The 25,486-nt window shown below is 45.3% G+C and overlaps 4 protein-coding genes across 4 annotated transcripts in view; 1 reads left to right on the forward strand and 3 right to left on the reverse strand.

Moving 5' to 3' along the window:
- LOC117646678 overlaps window positions 1-25,486 on the reverse strand; it is a 586,045-nt gene that overhangs the window by 500,907 nt on the left and 59,652 nt on the right. The gene's annotated exons all lie outside the window — the stretch shown is intronic.
- Window positions 99-18,221, reverse strand: LOC117646787. The gene is made up of 8 exons (XM_034388003.1): window positions 18,212-18,221; window positions 7,763-7,769; window positions 7,122-7,196; window positions 6,283-6,525; window positions 4,351-4,605; window positions 3,494-3,670; window positions 2,952-3,116; window positions 99-1,107 (listed from the first exon to the last, which is right to left on the reverse strand). The coding sequence occupies exons 4-8, from the start codon at window positions 6,445-6,447 to the stop codon at window positions 760-762; spliced, it is 1,110 nt and encodes a 369-aa protein (XP_034243894.1). The 5' UTR covers window positions 6,448-6,525; window positions 7,122-7,196; window positions 7,763-7,769; window positions 18,212-18,221; the 3' UTR covers window positions 99-759.
- On the reverse strand, window positions 9,775-10,549 carry LOC117646852. The gene is made up of 2 exons (XM_034388124.1): window positions 10,355-10,549; window positions 9,775-10,024 (listed from the first exon to the last, which is right to left on the reverse strand). Exons 1-2 carry the CDS (start codon window positions 10,511-10,513, stop codon window positions 9,881-9,883), a joined length of 303 nt encoding a protein of 100 aa, XP_034244015.1. The 5' UTR covers window positions 10,514-10,549; the 3' UTR covers window positions 9,775-9,880.
- LOC117646316 overlaps window positions 17,777-25,486 on the forward strand; it is an 8,431-nt gene continuing 721 nt past the window's right edge. The window contains exons 1-8 of the mRNA XM_034387187.1: window positions 17,777-17,944; window positions 19,009-19,127; window positions 19,627-19,817; window positions 20,089-20,177; window positions 20,443-20,588; window positions 21,260-21,362; window positions 21,840-21,944; window positions 24,621-24,849. Coding sequence (XP_034243078.1) covers window positions 17,792-17,944; window positions 19,009-19,127; window positions 19,627-19,817; window positions 20,089-20,177; window positions 20,443-20,588; window positions 21,260-21,362; window positions 21,840-21,944; window positions 24,621-24,849 — 1,135 coding nt within the window. The 5' untranslated portion in view covers window positions 17,777-17,791. The remainder of the gene's footprint in view (window positions 17,945-19,008; window positions 19,128-19,626; window positions 19,818-20,088; window positions 20,178-20,442; window positions 20,589-21,259; window positions 21,363-21,839; window positions 21,945-24,620; window positions 24,850-25,486) is intronic.

Consider the following 25,486-nt stretch of genomic DNA (forward strand, 5'->3'; position numbering starts at 1 on the left):
CATTCTACCACACGTACAAATGTGGTAAGAATTACACCCCTTCAAATAAGTGGTGTACAAGCCTCACGAGAAGAGTTCCGAGAATTAGAAAACAAGCAGAAGTAGCAATTCTTTTTTATTGGAACTCGGTAGGTACACAAAATAAAGGATCACAGTGGCATGAACTCCAATACATACAAAACCACAGGGTTAATAAGGACTTCCTCCAAGAGATCAATCTTAGCAAAGAAGAAAAAAACTGAAGTGATCGTGCAACGCACTGAATTACAAACCGCTAATTACAAAATAAACATGCCACGATTACAATTGCATTAGTACTCGTCGCAATTCAAGCTATATCAGCAGAGCAATGCCCGCGTACAACCCGTGAACAATGTCTAGAACGGACACAGCCCTGAAGTACACTTTAGAGGGATGATAAGAACGAAATGCACGTAACTTGGTTCAATCTTGTTGGCCCTTTTAGGGGGGGCATTTTTATCCATGCAAAGATGCTTGTCCAAGCTCCGCACAATGCTGTGCACTAATAACTACAAATTACGCGCGAACGTGCGAAACATGAACACAATGAGTGACGTTGTAAACGGTCGACGTAAGTAATAATGCATGAATAATAGAGCACTCAAGAGCGCACATAAACACATGCCACACACTTAAATTCGCTGAAATGAATAGGATGGGAATGTCAGGCACAGAACAATGCACCCGGCGCCTCGCAGCAGTCGACCGCTGCCCATCGGGTGAGTCCTGCAGTGAGTCCTAGTCGTCCTCATCGGGACTCTCCTCGCCCACCTCGTCGTCGTCCTCTTCGTCCGACGAGCCCCCTTCGCCCATCGTCAGGCAGCTGCTGTCGTCGTCGTCGGAGGCCTCGTCGGGCGACTGGTCGTCCGAGTCGCCGTCGTCGTCCTCCTCGTCCGACGAGGTGGGGTCCCGCTCGTGCGACACGCCCTTCTCGACGTGCACCTCGAGGCGGCGGCCCGCCGCGGCGAAGCGCAGCTGGATGGCGCGCGCCGCCTCCTGCAGCCGCGCCGCGCTGCTCAGCAGGTCCGGGTCCAGCCGCAGCGAGGTCAGGCTGGGGGCGTGCGCCGGCGTGATGTCGTCCAGCACCTGCACGGACAACCACTGTTAAAAGTACCGCAGATACGGATGGCCCGTGCAGCGTGTTTATTTCATAACTGCAGAACGGGCCAATAAGGACTGAGAACTTTTAAGGGGGCTTATGTAAACAGCACTTTGTAAAAAAATTTTGTTTTGATGTAGACGGATCAAGATTTTACAATTTCTGTGTTAAAACCCTTTCAGATAATGGAGTAAGCTTCATTTTGGTCTAAAATTAAGGGACTTAGGACATTTTTGGGAAATTTAGTCGAAACATTTAAAATTTTGGTTCTCGTAAGATTTTGTTCGCCTACTTGCTCGGATGTGAGGGGGAAAAATCAGGGAGAATCATCCCTAATAGTGTCATAGAATTGACTAGAATGGGCGTTTTAAGGGGAGGTTCTACTGAAAATCTTACTTTCTTCAAATTGAGTCCCACTTTGTATGTTCATTGTAAATTTAAAGTATTTTATAGTAAATAGTAAAATATGAAGTTTGGAGGGGAATACCTAGCCCCAAATCCAGTCGAAGAGGAATTATCTGCTATTTCCAGTCGTATCTTGAAAAATTCTCCTACGCAAAGTTTTTCAACGTAAACTGATGTTCTGGGCATTTTTCACTTTTTTGGTTCATAATTGATAAACCGTGGCATTAGTAACATACTGGGACCATTGCAAAATCATAAGCTGTGTTTTCAACACAGCATGTCACTAAAATTTCAAGAAAATGGTCAAAATCCTGATATTTTAGTGTCTTTTTTTCTGATAGGCGGTGCCAAAATAAATTTGTTGGGTCTCATGTCTTGGTGATGCCACGCTTTATTGCATGTGTGCCAAAGAAGTGAAAAATGTCTAGAACATCAGTTTACGTTGAAATACTGTGCGTAGGAGAATTTTTTAAGATATTCCTAAAATAGGCTGAAAAAACCTCTTCGACTGGATTTGGAGGAAGGTATTGGGCTCTAAATTTCATGTTTGACTATTAACTATGTAGTACTACACATATGCAACAAATGTTAACACTAGGGCTCAATTTGAAAAGTGCCATTTTTTCAGTAGAACCTCCCCTTAACTACAATAATTTTCAAGGAAAAAACAAAAAACAATTTTTTAACAATTTTTTGAAAAAAAGTTCCGCCAAGGCAAGCTTAGCAAAGCGGTCTTGCCGTGGCCCGGCAGGCGAGGCCGGGCAGAGAGGGGGCAAGGAAGGGAGGGGGTGGCTGTGAGGAGTGGGGACTGGCGCGGCGTGGCGGCGCAGGACGACGACGGACGACGGAACCAACACGACCATGCAGTCCCCTCCGAGCGCGCTGAATGGATGGATGGATGGATGGGATGGATGGATGGGATGGGATGAGTGGGATCGGATGCAGAGCTAGAAGCGGTAGCAAGACCGCTTAAAAAATTGTTTTCCTTTTTTTTCTTGATAACTATTGCAGATGAAACGCCCATTCTGGTCAATTCTATGACACTACTAGGGATGAGTCTCCCTGAATTTTCCCCCACAGATCTGAGCAAGTATGCCAACAAAATATTAGGAGAACCAAACTTTTAAACGTTTCGACTAAATTTCCAAAAAATGTCCAGTCACTTTACTTTGAGCCAAAATGAAGCTTATTCAATTATCTTAAAGGATTTTAACACAGAAATTATAAAATCTTAATCCGCCTACATCAAATATTTTTTTAACGAAGTTCTTTTAACATCTATGAGACCCCTTGAAAGTACTGCCCGAGGGGGCAACCACTCGGGAAATCCTGTGTCCCCTGGAGCCCTTGAAATCTCAGGGAATCCGAAATCTTTCCCCCAAAAGGCAGAACACATGTGTAAAACTGGAAGAAATCTAGCGCTGACCTTGGGCTTCCACGCCGTGTCGTCGTCGGAAAGCTGCAACTCCTCCAGCTGCGGCAGGCTCTTCAGGGTGGCCTTGAGCTCGCCGGCGAAGCCCGCGCAGAACTCCACGGACAGGCTGGTGAGCTTGCGCATGCCGCGCACCGCCTTGTACACGAGCTGCACCGCCTGGACGAGTAGTGAAGACGTTGCGTCAAAGCTTGCCCTTTCGTAGCACTCGAAGCACTCAAAACGGCTTCTCAATTTTGAATGCTTAAAACCCTACAAAGTATTTCAAACACATGAAAGGTACATTGTACCTACATAGGTTGAACCTGTGTAGTTTGCTAGACGAAGAAATCGAGGAAGAAATAGTTCCTAAATGACGCAGTACGTATATTCTATGAAAGCTTATGGATACTCAAAAAAAAGTTAGCTAAAGGGTAAGTTTCTCTTTAGAAGGCCCAGAACAGTTTGTAAGGTTTTCAGAGTGTCTGGCGAGCCAACTTGCCCCTGGATTGGCAGTAAAAACCGTGTCTGAGACTTGGATTCGAGAGAATTGTTACCTGATTAGTGATTCCGCCGTACTTGAAGAAGCTGAGGGAGAGGCTCTCCACGCGGTTCCTCACGGCGGGCACAGCCAGCAGCTTGGCGACGGCCTCGATTTCCCGGTCCGCGCGCCCAGCCAGTATCAGGTTAGCCGCGAGGATGGAGAGCTTGGTGACCGCGGTGCACCGCTCCAGCTGGGCATCAAAGTGAACAGGGGTTTAATGAAGGCGTTTCGAAGTATGCTTACACTGAAGTTCGAAGAAAAAGACATCTGACCTATTTTGGGTGATACAAAAAGTATGACCGAAAAACGGTCATACACAAATGTATGACCGAAAAAGGGTCATACTTAGATGTGTGACCCAAAGAAGATCACACATCAGCGAGACTGGCTATTGTTTAACGGGAATATATCAGCCTATACCTGTGATACACTATGAAGTATGACCCTTTTTCGGTCATACATCGAAGTATGACCTTTTTTCAGTCTTACATTTCAGTATGACCCTTTTGCGGTCGTACATTTCAGTAAGACGGTTATGGGGGTCAAAAGTCTGGCCTTTCTTTTTTCGGTGTACGAATTTGAAAGTTGACAGTTCTACACACTAAGCTCTTCTGCAGGGATCCTTAACTACGTCATAAGAGCATCATAACGTTATGATAAGAGTTAAAGTTATTACACTAAACATCCAACATCTTTTCAAAAGGGTAGGTTATTTTTTTCCGTCTCGAATTTGTGTGGATATACTTTTGCAAGTACTTTCATAAGTCCGTACCCTTAACCTTTAGCGAACATTGTCTTGTGTTACGTTAAGAAAGCAGTGTTAGTAAAATGTTAAGTGAAGTTAAGGATCCCTGCTCTTCTGTCCCGTACCTGGGCCGCCTCCTTCCAGCAGGGCACCGTCACGTCCACCAGCTTGCCGCACTCGGCCAGGGCGGCGACCACGGCCTTCCTGTCGTCGGCGTGGATCGAGGAGATGGCGACCACCTTCGCCTTGCGCAGCGTGGCGGCGTTGGCGCGGATCAGCTCGGGCAGCAGCGTGCGCTCCTCGCCCACCGTGAAGGCCGCCGACAGCGTCTCCAGGCGCCACTTGGCCGCCTGCAGCGGGAACCCCACCGCGTCCTTCAGCTGCGAGCAAGGGGAAACAAGTCCAGCCAAATTTGTACACCGAAATTCGTCAAATAAGTAAAATTTACTGACATTCGTTCAAATTCATCGGAATTCGACTGAAATTCATCGAATTTTGTCTGAGATCCATCGAAATTCGACTAAAATTTATTAATTGTGTACACCGAAATTCACGATGATTTCCCCAAGGCTGGAAGCAGAGGCGTGCACTGAGAGAAACTTTCGAACTATTTCAGACCCACCACCAAAGAAAAGCAGCTTGTTATAACGAAGTATTTTGAATATACATGAGCTCACAAAGAGAACACTTTGCAATTTACGAACTATTTCTTCGAATAACAAAGTAAATCAGTTTGTGCTATGTATACTCAAAATCGTAAGGTTTAAAGGGGGGCTCATGTATGTTAGAAGCACTTAGTAAAAACAATAAGTTAGTGTAGAAGGATCGAGATTTCATAATTTCTGTGTTAAAACCCTAGACTATTGAGCAATCTTCATTTTGACATAAAATGACTGAAGGCGAAAAATAAGATAGACCCATACTTATAGTGTCATAGAAGTGACTAGAATGGGCTTCAAGTCTGAAATGATTTTCAAGAAAAAAAGATTTGTTCAAAAAAATTTTTCTCGCACTTTAACGGCACTCTTCAGGCGTGTGAATAATGAGTTCACGTGTCAGGAAAATCTTTCGGCATCACTCCCGAGTAATGCCCACGTCCACACTATGAAGCATGCCTCGGAAAGTTTTGATGCATTCATGTCGACTCAGCTGAGTACATGGTTTGCGCGCTACTGGGAGCGTGCACTGATTACACTGCTGACAGTGAGTGGCGGCCCCGACTAGGTGTGCGCCGCGGCGAACACACTGCACTGCAAGACAACCACGCCCTTTACGGCATTAACGGTCTTTTGTGCCCTTTAAGGCCGAAACTGGTAGAGGACTCAAAGGCGAAATTTTAATATCCTATCAAAGGCATTAACGCTCCATGCCTTTCCAGGGGTGTAAATCTTTAAAGACGATAGTTTCAACGTGATAACTGACAATGGAATGAGAGTGTAACTGCACTGTAAACGTCTTACGGTGAAAGGCTGAACCAACATATTATGGTGGAGATTTTCTCCATAATACCAACAGAATTCGTCAAAATATCTAAAATGTACAATGAGTTCTCAATGGTAGGGTTATGAAGTCAGCTGCACCACCATGAGATGGAACATTTTCGCCATAATACGGAGAATCTTCACTGCACAGCATTTAAAGTGTGGTGAGGTGTCACGAGTCGGGGAACCGGGTCTAGGAACGAATTTATAGAAGTTCCGGCTTGTGGCATGCATTTTGACAAGGGGGGGGGGGGTACATTTGATAGGACCACAACTGAAGGTAGGGTTGGAAGTTGAAGCACGAGACGTACTTTCAGCACACACTGCAAGAAAAAGTGAACAAAAGTACAACAAAAACTGTACAATAGAAGTAAAACAGGGATTGTAGAAAGTACAACGAGAATTGTACAAACCACAACGAGCCCTGGACTGCACGGCACTCGTCATGCCGTTTCCATTGTACTTTGTACAACAAGTGTTGTACTTGAAAAGTACACTAAATACCTGATAAAAAAATTTGCCAGAAATTTGTGTACATTGATGTGGTTATTTCCTGCAGTGGCAGTACCACCTCACCTTCAGGCAGTCCCCGGGTACGTCGAGCGTGGTGACGCCCGTCTCCTCCACGGCGGCCCAGAAGCGCTGCAGGGCGTCCGGGGTTTCGTAGACGGCGTGCTGGTACGGCGCGGCCACGGACAGCTTCTGCAGGTGGCCCTTGACGTGGCCCAGCAGGGCGATCATGTCCTCGCGGCTGGCCACGCCAAAGGTCAACACGAGCTCCTGGATCCTGGACGGGGCCGTGGGCAGCGCGCCCAGCACCTGTGTGGCATTTGTACATACACTGATAAAAATTTTGTCGGAACTTAGCAACACATATGTCGCTAATTTTTTTAACGACAAGATTTGTTGAGGGACAAATAGCTTGTGAAACCATATTCGTACTGAAACTAAAGGGTAATTTCACAACGACTAACTTGTTATAACACAGCAACAGACCACCATCAGAAACAAGTCGTTGACCAACATAGTCGGAAAAAGATTTTGTAATATCTGCGACAAGTATTCATTAAGAACTTTTATCGCCAAGTTTGTTTTGCATGGTTCTATTTTTAACAATGGTAATTTTCCTATGGCTACAAAGAACAAACTAGATGATTATTCATAATATACTCCAATTGAGCAGATAATGGCAAAATATATAGTTTCCACACAAATTGTATCGTTGAGTGTGATGACAAGAATTTTGTTCAACGACATTTGTTTCGCTTTGCTTCAAGAAGAAATGGTATGTTATGGAACGACAAAATTTTCACTCATCTGACTGTTTCGTTCCAACCATTTTTAACAGTGTATAACAGCGTATCCACCGTGGGATTCCCTGCGAAGATACGTAGTTCCGTCAGATGATGACTCACCTGCCGCAGGGCCTTGCGGGTGCGCGCCCGGTTGCCCAGCGACAGCTCCAGCGCCTCCAGGCAAGGCGCCTCCTCAGGACCAAAAGTCCAGCGGGCGGATCAGTTCGCGTGGCACTAGCCAAAGTCGACCACTCCATCCTGGACCATGGGCAGCCTGCAGCACGACTGGCATGTGGTAGCATACACTGGAAGCAGGAATTGCAACACAATGTTAATTTTAACGACAAGATTTGTTGTAGACTGAGCAAAAGCTGTGAAACTATTCGTATGCAAACAAAGGGTAATCACAAAGATATTGTTTAACACACAACGACAAAGAAAAATCTACCAACATAGTCTAAAAGATTTTGTAATTCACAGTATAAGAATTTTATGCAAATTGTTTTGCATCGGTTCATTTTTAACAATGGTAACTTTTTTGGCTAAAAAATACTATGATTTTGGCAGTATTTGAGCCGATGTATAATTTCCACAAATTGTGTCCTTGAGTTGATGGAAGAATGCTTCAAGAAAATTTCCTTATGCTTAAAGAAATGTTTTCATGAAACAAAATTAAATTATGTTTGTTCAACATTTTTAAAGTTATAACATATATGGATTCCTCAAGATACATTAATGATGACTCACTCCCAGGTTTTTCCCAGCGACATAGGCTCAGGCAGGGCCCCCCAGACCAAAAGACTCCAGTCGCTATCACCTTCGAGGGATTGAGCCACCGAAATTTATCGCCTCACCTGGGGGCCCACAGTTAGCGATACGACTGGAGGGCGAGTCTTTGAGATGCACAACAAAAAATGACAATTTCGTGTGCACTAAAAACCTTAAAACTAATTCACTTTAAACAGCATTTATAATGACAAAGTATTTTAAGCACACATACGCTTACAAAGAAAATACTTCTTAATTAACGGACTGTTTCTTCGTATAACAAAGTAAATTAGTTTGTACTAATGTATCCTCAAAATACTTTCGTAAGGTTTAAAGGGTGTGCTCACAAAATTTTGAGTGATTTCGTGTGCTTTGCTCTGCTCAGCAAAAATTTGGTACTGAGACAAACGGCAGGCACACGCTCCAAACCTCACTAAGTACTTTGAGCATGTGAAAGGAACAAACTATTTCGTTTCTAGTACAAAGAACAAGATCGTCTAAGTAAGCTTACATATACTCAAAACATTTTGGTTTATGGTGACACTTTCCTTCATAACGCTTTTAATACTAGTTTGTTAAGTTTCGAAAGTGTGTCATATAATTTAAGACAAATCTCGTAAGACGTATTCCAAACACGTATTCTTCACACTGAATTCTTGCGGACATTTTAAGGCATAATTATGCATGCACAGATACGTACGCAAGGTGTGAATGATCATATTTATCATTGTGTACGTTTTAAGCAGGAGGATATGCAATGCACACAATATACAGTGATGCACAATATTATGCACAAATTATGTAAGTATCTGTACACGAAAAAGCATAATTAGGCTTAAAAAGAGTTCACAAGAGTTAAGTGTGTAGAGCATCACATCAAAAAAGGAAATTGACATCCCTTGTCAGGGATGCCTGCAGGCTTAAAACCTTACGAGCATAAATAAGGTACAAACTTTCAAGTCTGAAATACGACTTTCGCAATAATTGCGAAGTGTATTTCCTTTCCAAGCTTACTTTCGCTTAAGGGGGCTCATACATGTTAAAAGCATTTTTTTTTTTTTTAAATTTTGATGTAGACGGATTAAGATTTTACAATTTCTGTGTTAAAATCCTTTTAGATAATTGAGTAAGCTTCATTTTGGCTTAAGGGAAAGTGACTTTGGACATTTTTTGGAGATTTAGTCGAAACGTTTAAAATTTTGCTTCTCGTAAGATTTTGTTCGCATACTTGCTCAGATCTGTGGGGAAAAAATCAGGGAGACTCATCCCCAGTAGTGTCATAGAATTGACTAGAATGGGCTTTATATCTGCAATAGTTTTCAAGAAAAAAAATAAAAACAATTTTTTTAACAATTTTTAAACAAATTTTTCAACAAAAATGTTTTTATTTTTTCTTGAAACTATTGCAGATATAAAGCCCATTCTAGTCAATTCTATGACACTACTGGGGATGAGTCTCCCTGATTTTTTCCCCACAGATCTGAGCAAGTATGCGAACAAAATCTTACGAGAAGCAAAATTTTAAACGTTTTGACTAAATCTCCAAAAAATGTCCAAAGTCACTTTCCCTTAAGCCAAAATGAAGCTTACTCAATTATCTAAAAGGATTTTAACACAGAAATTGTAAAATCTTAATCCGTCTACATCAAAATTTTTTTTTAAAAAAGTGCTTTTAACATGTATGAGCCCCCTTAAAGTACGTGGTCAAGTCAAGCAACATTACTTCGTGAGACTTGAATAGTTTGGACACGTACTCAGAGAGAAGCGCAAGGGGAAATAACTCAAGCCAAATTTGTACACCGAAATTCATCAAACTTGAAGAATTCACTGAAATTCATTAAAATTCATCGAAATTCGATTGAAATTGATCGAAATTTGACTGAAAGTTATCGAATTCCGACCGAAATTCGACTGATATTCATTGGATTTGTACACCGAAATTCGCGGTGATTTCCCTTTGGAGTGGCAGATGAGGAAACTCACAGTGCGCTCGCGGCGAGCGTTCTTCTCCGCGCCGAGCTGCCACGCCGCCTGCCGGCACTGCGCGCGCTCCCGCTCCAGGCGCTCGTCCAGCTGGTTGAGGTCGGCGACGGCCGCCGCGAACTGCTCCGTCACCTCCAGGAGCTCCTTCTCGTCGGCGGACTTGTTGGAGCTGTCGGCGCCGTCCTCCCCACCGGCAGCGGAAAGCTTGGCTTCCTTCTTCTCCTCTTCCGGCCCTTCTTGCCGCCGCGGGCTGTAGGGGCGCTCGCACCGGGCTGGGGGCGCAGAGGAACAACAAATGATCACCACTGATATTTTATTACTGCCACGTCCTTTTGGTTAAAACGTGATGTTAGTCACGTTTGTTTAAATGTCATGTCACATTCGTTCAAACGTAACATGCACGCTAAATGGCATGTACCAATTTTGTACGAGACATGACAGTTTTTTAGTGCACACGTACAATTTTCGTACGAAAAACTGCTCCCATCCTAACCCACTGAAAGAGGAATTTTATTGTAATTGTGCTTAGGATTTCAAGAAGAAATCCTTCATTTCTAGAACAAGACATACACGTGGCACGTGCCATTGGTTAGTATTCTTACCTTACTATCGGCCTTCTGCAGTTTCTCCAACTCCGAAAGATTCTTCAAGTACTTCTCTCTGACGCCACAGATTTTCATGAGTTTATTTGCAGCCTTCAGTTTGGTATCAGCAGTCTTCACCATGAGCTCCATCGCCAGCGTCAAGGCGGCCGTGGACATTTTGGAGCTATAGTGCCGAGGGCAACTTTACCAGACCTGGAACAGGATTGACGTTCTGAACCCTCACACCAAGATGCCACCTGCATCACAGCATTGAACAGAATTGAAACCCACAGGGTGTAGAAACATTTCTGCAATCTACAGAGTGCACGATTGACACTTATACAGGAAAATTACCACTAATACAAGAAGACCCTTGAAATATATTTCTAGCGACATAAGTTCTCAACATGTCGCTGACAGTGATAGTTGTCGACTCACGAAACTTGTCTTTGATGAACAACATTTACAGTTGGTCATCGATTTCATTTTGGAGGTGGAATGATAATATGCCATTACAAGTTTGTCGCAGTGAAGTTATCCTTTAGTTCCAATACGGATATCGTTCTACGAGCCAGTCGTTTCAAAACAAATCTAAACGCGAAAAAGAAAACTAATCGCTAGGTTATGACATAAGTTATACGCCTAGAGATGAACTTGATGTAAATGAGTGTACGGTCAAGATCGCGGCTCCATGCTTCCGGTCCAGTCCTGCTGAAATACACTGTACTACCTGCACCGGAAGTGAAAGAGCTTAAGTCCCAAATAAGCTTCAAAGAATGCTCTGACGTCCCCCTCTACTCGTTACCAATGTGGCAAAAAGGTACTGAAAATTCTGTTAACCTTTTCTAGACAGGATTCTCCGTAGCCCTCAAATCAATTTTCTCCATAGGATCTAACAGCATTGTCCGTAGGACCTGGAAGACAGCATCGTCCTACGGAGAAAACTGAACGGTCAAACGGAGAATACTGCAACGTCCTAGGGAGAATATTGACAAAGGGGCTACGGAGAATTACCTCAAGCTGTTTACAAAATTTTCCGTAGCCTTTTGCCACGGTGTGTGCTGAGTGGACCAGCAAGCAAGCACAACAGCGGTTAGAAAATGAACTATTGATCTCGAGCTTACAGGAACGATAGAGGGAATCGTCAGAATGCATTATTGGAGAGAAAGTGCAGTGTAGTCACGAGCGGCAATGGGGTACTTGGGAGAGGAAGTCAAGAGTAAAGAAAGGCGGACTTGACCGAGAATATAACTGCGGAGAGAAATGCCGTTCAGAGTGGACGTTACGTACGACTCCAATAGAGCATACTAGTCGTCGCCGATCTAAGAACAAAAAGAAGAACAAAACCGGAAGCCGGGTAGAAACGGAGAAGGTATCAAGCCCGGTTCCAACGTGACATGTCGACATTTTTATATTTCCTGTGTCAAAAAGTGTTTGAAACAAACGAAAGTGTTTTTGAAGGAGATACGCCACAGAAAACTCAGTCCACTCATAGAAGTCTGAGAGGTTATGTTGCCGGCGCCAGTTCCGGCTTTGTTCTTCTCCTTGTTCTTCGATCGGCGACGACTAGAATACTCTATCGAGAGGCTTGTCTCGGGCAAATCAAGACAGAAGGGTGGCTGCTCACTTCCGGTGAGGACCTTTATCCGAAAGAGCGAAACAGACTGGTGCACTGCTGACGAATCGCCAACAAAACCCGATTCTAAACGGTTGATACTTGCGTAACACACGAATCAGGTAAGCACAGAAGACCGTGAAAGACGACAAAAATTTGTCCTCGAGCCTTCGGTTAACAATAGAAGTACTGCTTCACTTTCAGATCCGTTACTGCTGCTAACGGCTATGTTAAATTAGAAGTGGTGAAATAAAAACCGACCTTAAAGTAAGAAAAGCTGAAGGGAGAAATAATACATAAGCTTCAACGTTCCCCGTGTACCGGTTGGGCACTCTCGCTTCCAGATTCGGCTCTTTCTTCGTGTTGGCTGAATACTTCCGGTTCAAGATGCAGAAAAATACGTTGCGAGATGAAGAACACAAGAGGCGATCGCGACTGAGAATGCTGCTTGAAACTTCCCCGTCTGTTTCGCAAGGGCCTACCTTTCCGCTCTACGCCGACAGTAGAAATCCTTAATAGGGTCCTTCGGAGAAGAGCTGGAGCGGAAGTTGAGAAGAAATCAAGAAGAACAAAGTATGCGAAATGTGTAAGGATCAGCGTCTGCGTCGCCGTTCTGCCGCTTCCCCAGAGTTACACTCTCATACAAGTTCGGCGTTTGTTCTTCGTGATTTCTTCTCAACTTCCGCTCCAGCTCTTCTCCGAAGTACCCTATTCATTGTTAAATTTCCATACCTGAATGATGAGCCGAGGAATGGTGATATGGATGGAACTCTCCGAAACTCTTATCCGTTTGACAGCAGTAGCGTAGGTACGGTACATACGAGTAAGATGACGATTGGGCCTTCGGACTTTGATTTGGCCGGTAGAAGATTTGTAATTGAGACCAATAGGTGACTCCACTGAGTCTTTTAACGGAAGATGAGGTAGAGTTATCACTATAGACAGCTTCTGATCATTAGCGCAACCCAAACGCTGTTTTGACAGACATCGATTTGTTCGACACTGACATACAACGTGATACAACCAGACACGGTCTGGCGTACCTCGCTACTGCTGCGTAGGTTAGTACAGGGTATGGAAAATAAGAATTAAAGGAACTTACATTTCCCAGAAATTGCGAAAATTCGTCTCTTCAAAGCCGACTGATTTCTTTTCCGAACTGTTTCCCACTAAATATCTAATCGAAATATATTTGGCAAAATATGGTGAGTCAATGTGTCTTTCTTAGTTTAGGCCAGATCGCTAGATCTGAAAGTCTCTATAAAATATATTCAGATGGACGTCTCGCTAAAATGTACTCAGACAAATGTGTCTCGCCTGAAAATAGTGAGTCTTTTTTGTCGCCCTGAATGTAGTCAGACTTGAACCAAGTCAACGTCAACAGGGTCCCCATTCGACTCTGGTCGGACCAGAAAGTTTCAGCTTTTCGAGTCGAGACGTTTTATTCTGACCACATTTTGGCGAGACTTTCAGTTCCGTCCAAGACTGGGTAAGACCTTTTGTCTCGTCTCTGGAGTGGCTGGAGAGTCTGACCTTTGCATTTGTAAGTACTGGTGCCACCTTTCCGCCCCCCTTTTTTGGAGGGCACCAGCAGTCCCGGCCCAAGGGCTGTGAAGGTCATAAAATAAGTTTCCTTCCCTCCCTCCCTCCTCCTCTCTTCCCCCCTTCCCCCCACCGGGCAGCCGCCGGAGGGGGGGAGGCCCCCAATTGCTCCCCAATTTAGCCGTGCAGCCGGGGCGACGGATCGGGTGCCCCAGGACGAAGCTCAGTATCGAATTTCCACCATCCCCATGGGGGTAGCAGCCCAGCGCCCCACCTCCCGGGGGCATGGGGCTCCCACGAGGAGCAAACTTTCCAAACCGGGGGGTATTTCCCCCAAATCCGGTTTTTGGCAGATTTTCTCATAACACCTTGACCCCAATAAATGGAACTTCCGAGAACGGTGCGCAAAAACTATTTTTTTTCGGGGTTTTTAGCCCCCAATTTTTGCCTGACTTTGTACCCTTTGGGGGCCGGCCCCTACCCGATTTTCACCCAAAACCCAACTCCCGTTTGCCCGTTCCCCCGAGCCCGTTTACCTTTCCGTTTTTCCCTTATCGTGACATGCGAATTGCAGCCCTGAATCCCACCACCACCATTTCCGACATGGAGCTTGGCATCGTCAACGCCTGCAAGCAGGCCTTCGCCAATGCAGAAACTCGCCTTTGTCTGTCCCACCTCAGGCAGGCTAACTGGAGACGGATGCAGGAGGAAGGCTTGCAGGTCGCGTATCGTGACCCGGAGGATGACACCGTACGCAACGCTTTCAAAGAAGTTGTTGGTCTTGCTTTCGTCCCAGTCGAAGACGACCCAGAAGCTTGCGAAGAGGTACTCAACAACCTGCCGGACCGCATGATTGACCTCGGCGATTACTTCGAGCGGACCTACGTCGTCGGGCGGCGCAGGCGAGGGAACCGACGTCGGCAAGAGTCACCCTTCACTCTACAAGCTGATCGGCGAATTCCAGAAGGAGGAAGCAGACGTGAGGGTCATGATGCAGGAGCTGGATGCGGGGCGCAAGATTCGGCAAGCGCAGAAAAAGAAGTACACCAGGATAAACGACCGGCTGTACCACATCACCGACCGCTACCACGAGTTCAAGACTTCAGGCCGCCTCCTGGAGTATCTGCGTGCCTGTGGCAACATTGTTTCTCTGTAAAAATAAATTATTCTGGGTGAACAGCTTTCTGGGTCAATCACACGTGGGTCAGTTACACCTGGGTGAAATACTTGGGGGTGAATAGCGTATGGGCGAAAATGCTTTGGGTCAATCGCACCTGGGTGAGTGGGCCTAGAACCCATAATTTGACCATGTGTCCAACCATTCAATTTTCAGTGTTAGAACATGCTGAAATTTCGTCGACAATACCTCTGGTGTTTTTGTGCAACGATAATATGTACTCTTCAGTTTTGTTCTTATTGTCTACATTTTTGTGAGTACTTATCGACACAGAAAATTTTCCAAATATTTTGGAATAAGGACGGCATGATGCAGAGGTTGATCTCTCGGAATCAGTTTGAGGTGGCCAAGGAGAAGTTCCTTCGCGTCGAGGACGTTCGGTTCGACAAGGAGCTGTCCGTGACGGGCCTTGCGACGGCGGCGTCCTTGACTGGTGGCCAGGGGCACAAGCGCTGCCAGTGCCAAAAGCGCCGCATAAACAAACGCTGCAAGTGCCGTTCGCCAGGCATCAAGAGCAATAGCAAATACCAACGGTGGATCGTCATGCACAAACAAATGACTGAAAGATATTTATAGATAGGCTAGGGCTCTACTGAAAGAAAGAAATCAATAAACATTTGCCAAACCTTGCCCTTCGCCCCTACAATTATTCTTGATATGTTGGTCGGACCCTAACCGATGCTGGTCGGTTAGGGTCCCCTCAAGCTAACCCTAACCGGTTAGGGCCCGAGGGACTTCAAATTAAAATACCATATCGGACAGTAACCGGGCCGGAGTGGTTAGACCGGACCCTAACCGGCGAACGGGCTCCATGCGGTATCATGTGCAGTAAATTGTTTGTATCGAAGCAGAAAATACGAAATTGTTGTGTGCTGTAACACCTGATTACGGACGAAAAAGTCAATAAGAGACTGAGTGTAAATCTTCACCCCAGTCTAACTCGCTGCGGACCATACACACAACTCGCCCCTCACATAATCATTTTTTTTTTAAATTGCCGCGCGGATCCTGACTTGCGCATTGTTGTCCCGCGCTTTGTTTGACTGGTGGTCTTGGAGACACCGAGGGGCTGCCGCGCACTGTTGCGCTGTGACCAGCCCGAGGGGTAAACAACCCCGAAAGTGTACACCGTTATTTCACCTTATTTCATTGTTATTTCATCGTTATTTCAAGGGTATTTCAACATAATTTCGCGTTATTTCAGCGTTATTTTATCGTTATTTCAAGGGAAATTAACACCAAAAGTCAAAGTGTTTGCCCCGCGGACCAGCCATGACTCGTGTTGCGCTACACTGCGGGGGGCTACCAGCATACTTTTGCTCGACAAGTAAAATTGGGCAACAGCTGGCGGTGCGAACAGTGGAGGAAGTGTCTAGGCCGCCTGGTTGTGGACGACGACGAATTGGTACTTGGCCGAGCAGGCACGTTCCCTCGGGGACTGAAGCAGCAAAGTGAAGCCGGTGAAGCACAGTGATTGTTTATCACTGGACTGTTTATCACTGCCGGATGGATGGGTGGTGGATCAGCACTGGATGAATGGGTGGGTGATGGGTGGGTGAAGTTGGCAGCTCTGAGAAAAAGACATTGTATGAAATCGCGCGTCCGACTCAATTTGAATGAAAGGCGACTTATGTAAACACACCAGGCGAATTTCTCCCGCATGTGACTCAAGAAGTTCTTGAAGGTCTCCTTCGGCTCTCCTTGATCATACACTTCGCGCCACCGTCAATGTGGCCTGGAAGTAGATCAGAGGGGCTGCTCATTCCGCCTTGCCGCCTGAAGAAGCCCTTACATCTGCTCCAGTCCTCCACTGCATTGGTGCAAGCTCCCGTCACGGGGTCAACAAAATTTTCACACTCTGCTTTATAAACAAGATTCATAAGCACGGAAATAATGAAGATGATCTAAGAACACTTACCGCTAAAGAAGGCCCCACGACGACATTCATCACCGCTTCTTCCACATCCTCCATATCAGCTTTGCTGAATGTTAAACTAAAATCATCCTGAAAGACAACGCATTATAAACATTATAATTCAGACTAAAATTATACTCGGTTTGGTAATTTATAAATATCTTACAGCCGAAAGTTTTTCCATCTTGAAAAGTTATTGTGGACACCAAAACAATCGACACTGCGCGGTCACCGTGGCAACAATACACAACTCAAATCGAAGTTGACAATCGATTAGTCGACCATTCCAAAACGGCCTTCACCTTTCATTAAAAAAAAAAGGGGGAATACTGCCAACTGAAAAAGAAAGTTAACATAGACAAAATTTTGTTAGTAACCATTAACCAGACACAATTTGTTACATTTCAAATTATATTAATATGCAAAAAGAAAAAGGGTGCACGGAAATTTAGACAATTGGTTTGGTAAACTAGCGAACGAGCGACGCGAATGTTCTACATAAGATACATTAAAAAAAAAACAACTAACAGACGTTCGCCCGCGCTACGCTGCCATGCAGCTGTCTGGTAATGATGGCGCCAGTGGCGGATCCAGAGGCGGATTTGGGAGAGGCAATGTAGCCCCTTTTCCCTACTTTCAGGGGCAAAGCGTGACTTTTTGATTACCTACAGGGGCTGAGTATGTTTTCTTGCCTAGCTTTCGGGAGTTATCTAAGCGCCGGGCGGGGCAGAACCTGTCCCTCCCCCGTGGATCCTAGCTTGGATTGCGCCATTTTCCTCGTACATACTATGGATAATGTCTTCCTAAGCCATTCAGCTGTCATTTAGCAAACACTGTTAAAAATCCAGCCGTTTTAGAATGGAAAACTTACGCAAAGTTTAAATATCAACCACTGATGTTCACCAACAAGGGCGTAATTTTTATGCCTTTGTTTTATCAGTGCATATTCATCGTTCCGCGGCAAAAAAAGGAAAAGTGTTTTGGCTGCTTACGGCTGATCCGCTATGTTCGAGGATGGAAATTTTTTACAGTGATGGCGTTCACGAAAGGCGCCTCGGCACACTGTGATCGACGGCAGTAACGCCTATCATCGCCGCGGACTTGCAGGTGCTGGAGACGCCGGTGCGGCTGATGCGTGTCCTGTGGGCGTGGCCGGACGAGGGGCGCTGCCAGGCGTTGGCCGCCGCGTCACGCTACTCGCTCACGATGGCCGTCACCACCATCACGCTCACCTCGGCCTTCTACGTCGCGTACGGCGAGTACGACAGCGTCGTCAGCGTCCTGAGCAGTGTGGGCGACGTGGCCTCGGGCATCGTCATCCTCTTCAAAGTGCAGATCGTCTTTGACCACGGCCACGAGGTAGGGCGTCAGTTGGGGTAGGGGTGAATCACTCAGTATCCTGGTGTACACATGAGTAAGGGTATGGTTTTAGTTTTTAGGGGCCTCAAATGGATGAATTTTGTGAGATGATCCTGCACATTCATTATCTACTTGTATTCTCCATCCGCGTTAGATTGAAAGTCTATTAGATCTATTTGCATGCGGTCGTTTAGTTCATGGAATACAAGTGGTTTGACAGTGAGGCCCCTCTTCTTCAACTTCTTCCCCAGGCACGTCGGACACAGAGCCAGGAAGATCTCCACCACATCCTTGCCAACGTTCTTGTAACACCTGTCTGAGTCTGAGTCCTGAGTACAAAGTGGTTGCCCCAGTTACCCGACAATGCCCGACAAGTACCGTCCCTCTCCCCTTTCTCCCGATTTTTTATTTAATTTTTTTTTCAGGCAATGTCTTTTTGGAACCCTAAGATTGCCGTTGGCCATTTCGGCAATAGTAGTTTTCCTACGCAATGTCAGGTGGTAATCTTAGGTTTACCGGCACTTCGAACATTACCGCTAACATATGAAGCAATATTTGTTAGCAGTTTCACTGTTAGATTCAAAGAAAAACCGTCGTAATCCGAAGAAAAACCAATGTCGTATTATGCTTGTTTGCTTCCTTCGTATTACGGCACATTTCTTCAGAGTGTAACGTCCGACAAACAGGCATGCTTAACCTAACATAATTCTCCAAAAGACAAACAAACCAGGGGTGTGTTATAAAAGGATTTTCGTTTCGCACTCTCTAAACCAAACCATAGTATGAACGAACTATTTTTAGGCTGTAATGACAAAGGTAGCTTGTTATTTTTCGAAGGATTTTGGGCCATCACGTAACTTTGATCACGTAGTTAAAAATAATTTTGAGAAAATACGTTTGGGAGGAAAATAAATCGTTCAGGAAAAATTGCTTAGGAAAATTTACATTGGGAATAAAAGTTTCAAAAGCACTCTCCATTAGAAGAAAAAATTCTCCATTTTGGGAAAACTGACCGATAACTTGCTGCTTTTGCTTTGAGTGCCAATAACTTTTGTTTCTGCAAGTTGCTAGCAATCCGGACAGCTCTTCAACATTCGTTCAGCGCTGTGGAATCGGCAATAGCAGCGGAAGAGGCTCGAGATGCGAATATCCGGTGCCTCAATAAAGCCCGAAGTTTCTGCAAGTAAGTGCGTCTAAAAGAGAAGTACTGCATCTGTCTCCGAAGACGTCAAATTTAAATCACTTGGCGAAATTGCAAACTTGCAACTGCCTCTTTGATGTGCGTTTTCCGCGAGATGTCAGAGAAATAATCTAAGAAAGAAAGGTGTAATTGCTTATACCTATTCGGAAATTATTCCACGAGATTTCCACGTGTTACAATTTCACTATCGTCTTCACAAAACTTATGCACCAGTAATTTACATACGAGGCCTGCACTGCCCAGCACTCGTTATGCCGGTTCCAATGTAAATTGTTGTACTTTGAAAGTACAATAAAAACCTGATTAAAAATTTGCCAGAAATTTCTGTACTTTTGTTGTGGTTATTTCCTGCAGTGAGGGGGAAAGGGGGGGGGGGGGGTGGTGGAAGGTGTCAAGTAGCCCTTTGACCTCTTCCAGCATCGCCTTGCCAACTTCAAGGCTGCTCGTGTCTCCTTTCATTGTAATCCGACTGCGCTGGCAGGTGGGTGTTCGCGCTCTACGCGGCTCCTTGCTGCAGCGGTTTCGGACTGAACATCGCCAACATGCTGATGCGCAGAGAAGACCGCCAGCTTCTGATCAAGGCACCCGCGATGGTGACTCAGAGTGACGTCTGGTACTGGTTACTGGTCCTCTGCTCATCCATCTTGTTTGGATCCTTCGTCTTTATAAATGGTAGGAGTACTCACTCAATGTGGCGAGCTACACAGATAACTCGTACGTGTGACAAACTTAATGTTTTGCGCTATTTGTAACCAAGGAGTCTTACGTCAATTGCCGGCATTAGAAGATGAATAAAGAACAAGTCAAAAATATCGCCTAACGCAACATGTCTCAAGTCTCTGAGAGCTATGCAGTTAATCTGAAGCTAAACTTGTCCTCATCTCTTCAGGAGTCGTTGAGAAGATTGGTGCTGATTTTAGCATTAACTAGTTTTGCTTCGCAGGAGGGTTGGATATGATATTCTTATCACTTTGCATGCACATTCGCTGCAAATGTGAGATCCTACGCAAGTTTTTTCGTCATGCAAACCAGGTGAGCACTACACTCTAAATGTCTTACAATGAAATCGGCGCAAGCATACGAAGCAATATTTCTTCATGATTTGGATCAATTTAGCATTTTCATTGTAAGATGCAAAGAAAAACCCTCGCAATGCAAAGGAAAACCACCGTTTTACCATGCTTGCGCCATTTCCTTCGTATTAGGGGTAATTTAGGACATAACCAGTATACCGGTGCTTTTCGGACGGATGCGTGTTTTTGGTTCTTTCCAAGCACATTCTTACGATGGATTGCAGCGAGGTGCTGGTCGCGCTGCCGACGGGCCAATCGACTACTGGGCCGATGACGGATCGGACTTCGTCCTCCAGCCAGTGACGCGACCCGAGGACGAGATCGTCGCAGTCACTCGTGCGTGCGCGCAGTATCATCAGCAGATCGTCAGGTACACGCACTCCGATCCAAGGATGGGCATAGAGTACTCCAGAGAAGCTCTGGCCCGGAAGAAGAAGAACAAAAACGGAAGTAAGAAATTGCAGTTTCTATGAGAAATATACGCTGCGGACCCTCATGCGCAGCGTATATTTCTCATAGAAACTGCAATTTCGTACCTCCGTTTTTGTTCTTCTTCCGGGCCAGAGCTTCTTTGGAGTACTCTATTATTGACAGCGTACAAAGGCACTGTGCAATTTTGATTACTCTACGAAAGTCCTTTGGCTCTGCGACGCCGGTGGTAAGTTTGCTTGTCACGAAATTGGCAAGCCTGGTTCTGGAATTCTTTTGGCATGTCAAAATGTAGAATTGCAGGCCGTCGAAGCGCCAAATATTGGCAAGAGCAAGCTGACGAGGATTTCAGGTCAAGGCTTCGCAATTTTCGGCATTTATGACGGCTTGCCAATGTTGTGGCAAGCAAACTTACCACTGCGGATTTGTAGTGAGAGGGAATCTGGGGAAAGTCGTCCTTTCCTTAAAACGAGTCCAATTGTAGAAATTTCTGAATTATAAAGTAAAGGGAACCCTGAGACCGAGTTCAGCTCAGTTCTCATCAGGTTGTCGGCCAAGATTCTTGATTCGCCTACAGCTTTTCTGGTTCTGTGATGCGCTGTGTGATTTCAGCCTGCGCGACACCACCGAGAATGTGTTTTCTAAGATGTCACTGGTCGTGATGAGCTACCTATTGCTCGGACTAGGGATTCCAGGGCTTCGCGTCTTGTACGATGTAAGTACGCTTTCTAGGAATCTTTTGAATCAGTCTGTGGACACAAACGCTCTTTCTTGTCCTTCCATGTGCTGAGGATTTCATACACTGCTAATCCAAGTGTGGACCAGGTCCACGCTTCAAGGCGTGGACACCTCTTGGTCCACGCTTGGCAAGCATAGAACTCCATGCTTGAAAACGTGGACCAAGCGGTGGTCCACGTTTCAAAGTGTGGACCTGGTCCACACTTGGATTAGCAGTGTACCGTTTATACAAATTATTAATTTTTCTTATGACTTCATATTTGAGGCGTAAAAGAGAAAACAGTCAAAGCACACAAAATTCTTTTTAAAACTCACCGATATTAAAATTTTAAGCTGAAGGACACGAGGGTCTGCTCGTATGTTGATGATTGCAGCATCGTCAATTTTACGTTTGTGCCTATAACGTTTTGTGTCTCAACAAAGGCCCGCACCAACGATAAGGTTTCTATTTCAGAAATCGATGGATGTTACAGGCGTCCTTTTCCTCATGCTGTACACAATGTGGAACTGTTGCCAGCTGCTTTTCTATTGCTGGTTCGCCGACTCCGTCGCACATGCTGTAGGTAGCGAAACACTGTGACTCCAAAGGCCATGAACATGGCACGTACGATGCAATGCCCTGAGACATTGCATCAAACGTGCCACATCTCACCTTACGTGCGACAAGTCCTGAAAATGCCCTATCACTGGAAACCAACGAATGTGACGTCATATTCGTTCGAATGTGAAATTTGTCCCGTCCGTTCGAATATGATGTCACATTCGTTTGGATATGATGTCACATTCGTTTGAATGTTGATCAATTGATCAACATTAAAACGAATAAGACACCCCATTTAAACGGCCGAGTCACGTTCAAACGAATGTGACATCGTGTTCAAACGAACGTGACAAAATTCACACTCCAACGAATATGTTGTCACATTCGTTGGCTACCAGTGATGACAATGTATGGAAAAGCATAGCACTCCACGCTTCACGTGCGATGCACAAGCGTTGCTGCGATGAAATCGGTTTATATAGCATTGCACCCAAGTGCTTCTAAGTAAATATGACTAATTTTCTTTTGTAAAATTATGTTCCAAAGCAAATTGTCAGTAAGTGAGTATGGGGCGATTTGTAACAGATTTTGGAATTCTCTATACAAAATTAAGAACATTTTGCATATCGGTTTCAAACTTGTGCCAGTTGAGCAGTCTGGCCCTTCATCTAGACTGTGCAGCTCCATGGATCAATCTGGAGTCCGAAATCTTTGAAATCTAAGAGCTTTCCAAACCCTTGCATGCTGTTACGAATCGCCCCAGCATGGGGTGATTTGTAACAGCCATGGGGCTTTTCATAACATCCTACACATTAGATGAAACATCGTCGGGAATGTTATCTCCTCCAGCAGTTGTTCTTCGAATGTCCTTCAGACGCCTTAAAATCTACATTACAAGCTGCCGTTGACCGCCTCAGCATTAACTGATAGGCTATGTCAACCCTAACCTCACTCTTTTCAATTTTAGCGGGAAGCATAGAATAACTCGCTTTAAAATGCATTTCGAGCTGTGTAAATGTATTGGAATAAAACAGCAGATGATTCGAGAAATAATTCAAGCATTTAACAGCAAAAACTACTTAAATTCTTGTTTTTATACGGGTCTGTTACGAATCACCCCAAATGCCTGTTACGCAAGAAATACGTCCCTAACTATCACTGGACAAAGTAAAAGCAACTTATGCCACGTGGTTACATTGTAAAGGGGTCACGCTTCAAGGCCCCAACGGTACTTCGATGATGATTCATACCTGGGGAGCCTCAGACAGAAACTTCCTCGAACTCAAAATAAAAGATTTGCCCGTTTTCGGCGTACCCTATATTTCAGACGCCCTCCAAAACTATGCCTGAGCACCGATCACATCCGCTTCGATTGTTCAAGGACCCTCTACTTAAAGCGAAAGAGGGGCCATACTCAGATTTTGCTCTGCTCCCTCCACTTAAATTAATAAACGCATTTGTTACGAATCACCCCTGTTACAAATCGCCCCATACTCCCTTACGTTATTTAATATTTCCGGAGTAGTTCTTTAACAAGCTAGGGCCCGCCCTAGCAGGGGGCCGGCTCAGCTTGGCCTGCCGGCGGCCTTTTCTCGGGCCTTCGGCCCGAGCATCAGACCCAACTTGGCCAGTCGAAGGCCCGGCTCGCATCACACACACCGTGAGCGGGTAAAGCAAAGTTATCGATGTACCATCGTGACTTAGGCCCGCCCTTCTATTCACAATATGCAATAGTCCTTACACTTTTTACTCCAACTGTCCTTAGAATATGCCCATTTCATTTGTCTCTTCGCCCTCATTCCGAAAATACCCATATTTGCCATGCTACTGCAACTCCTTGCAATAGAGGCACAGCAGGAGCGCAAAACGAGTCCGTCGCACTTTTTCCCATAACTCATGAAGGCAGGCTCCTGGACCCCCCTTCCGACCCCTCGTTGAAGAGGTCTTGCCAAGACCTATCGACAACTTCAGTAAAAATTTTCAGTCGGTCGACCCCCTTTTTCGAAGATCCTGATGTGACTAACAGACGAAGTCGGGCTCCTGGACCCCCTTTCCGACCCCTCGTTGAAAAGGTCTTGCTGAGACCAATCGAAATCTGCAACAAATTTTTTTAGTCGGTCGACCCCCTTTTTTGAAGATCCTGATCTGGCCAACTTGTAAAAGCGGCCGATGGGGTCGGGACCAGGTCCATTCATCTTGTCTCGTCGCCCCGATTCCAAAAATACCCCTATGTGCCCTGCTAGCACCAATAATGGCGGAAATCCCCCTCCCGCTCATGTAAACCATGATGCACCTGCAGCAGCCCTTGTGCGACCCGTACGGGATTTGCACCACCGGATTATTTGTTTGGACGGTACTCCTGAAGTACCCTCCAAATCTGGTTACTCTAGCTCAACTCCTTCCTTGTACACAGACGCCAACAACAACAACAACAACAACAACACACAGACACAAAGGCAAATGCATAGGCCCTCCCCCTATTTTTTGAATAGAAGGGCGGGCCAAAAAAGAAAAAGTACGTATTGTGGTTCCACAAATTACTTGCACGAGTACTAACAAAATGAGGTAACTGTCAGTAACGTGCTGAGAGTGAAGACAATTTGTTCAAATAACGCCGGTAAATAGGCAAATATGATGGCTGAATTCAGTGGGAAACTCACTACACTCACTTTCCTCAATCGTACATAATTTTAGTCCGTAGCAGACCCCTTGCGGAACACCCCATGGTTCAAAATTGTCGCAGTCCGAGGAAGTGTCGGTGGCCGCCTACGCCACCATGCGGCCGGACATGACGTCCAGGACGCTGAGCGGACTGAACCGCCGCGCGGCCGACGTCTTGAACATGGTGACCCTGCGAGCGCAACGGCCCTTGCACCTCACGGCGGGCCGACTGGTCAAGCTGACCCTGGAGCTGTGCCTCGACGTGGGTATCAGCTTGGGCCACACGAAAACACACTCAAACATTCAAAAACACTGGGAAATCCGGGAATGTGATGTGACGTTCGTTTGAACGCGAATCGTGTCACGTTCGTTTGAACGCGAATCGTGTCACGTTCGTTTGAACGCGAATCGGCTGGTCGCGGGCCCGGACGAGGCTGGATTCACGTTCATACTAATGTTACACGGTATTCAAACGAACGTGGCACGATTCACGTTTATACGGACGTGACGTCACATTCCCGGATTATCAGCGTTTTCTAATGTTCACTCTAAATGCTCTGTAAGTTGGGTTTGTTCTGAGTACACTGTACATGTCTTACGAAGAAATTTCCTGTAATTAGGAAATGCCGCGAGTATAATGCGAAGGAAGTATTTCTTCGTAGTAGGAAAACTCTCATTCCAGAAACGTGACATCACGTTGAAACGAATGTGACGAAATGTCACGATTGTTTTGAGTATTAGCGTCGTTTGGATGTGAATCGGCCATAAATTAGCTTATTCGCATTCAAACGAAGAACGTAACATTTTGTCACATTCTCTTCAAGGTGACGTCACAATCCTGGAATGAGAGTGAAAGGTTTTCGTTGTATCTTACAATGAAAATACTTATTAGATTAGTA

The sequence above is a fragment of the Thrips palmi genome, unplaced genomic scaffold (genome assembly GCF_012932325.1).
Source record: "Thrips palmi isolate BJ-2018 unplaced genomic scaffold, TpBJ-2018v1 HiC_scaffold_10, whole genome shotgun sequence".
Lineage (NCBI taxonomy): Eukaryota > Metazoa > Arthropoda > Insecta > Thysanoptera > Thripidae > Thrips > Thrips palmi.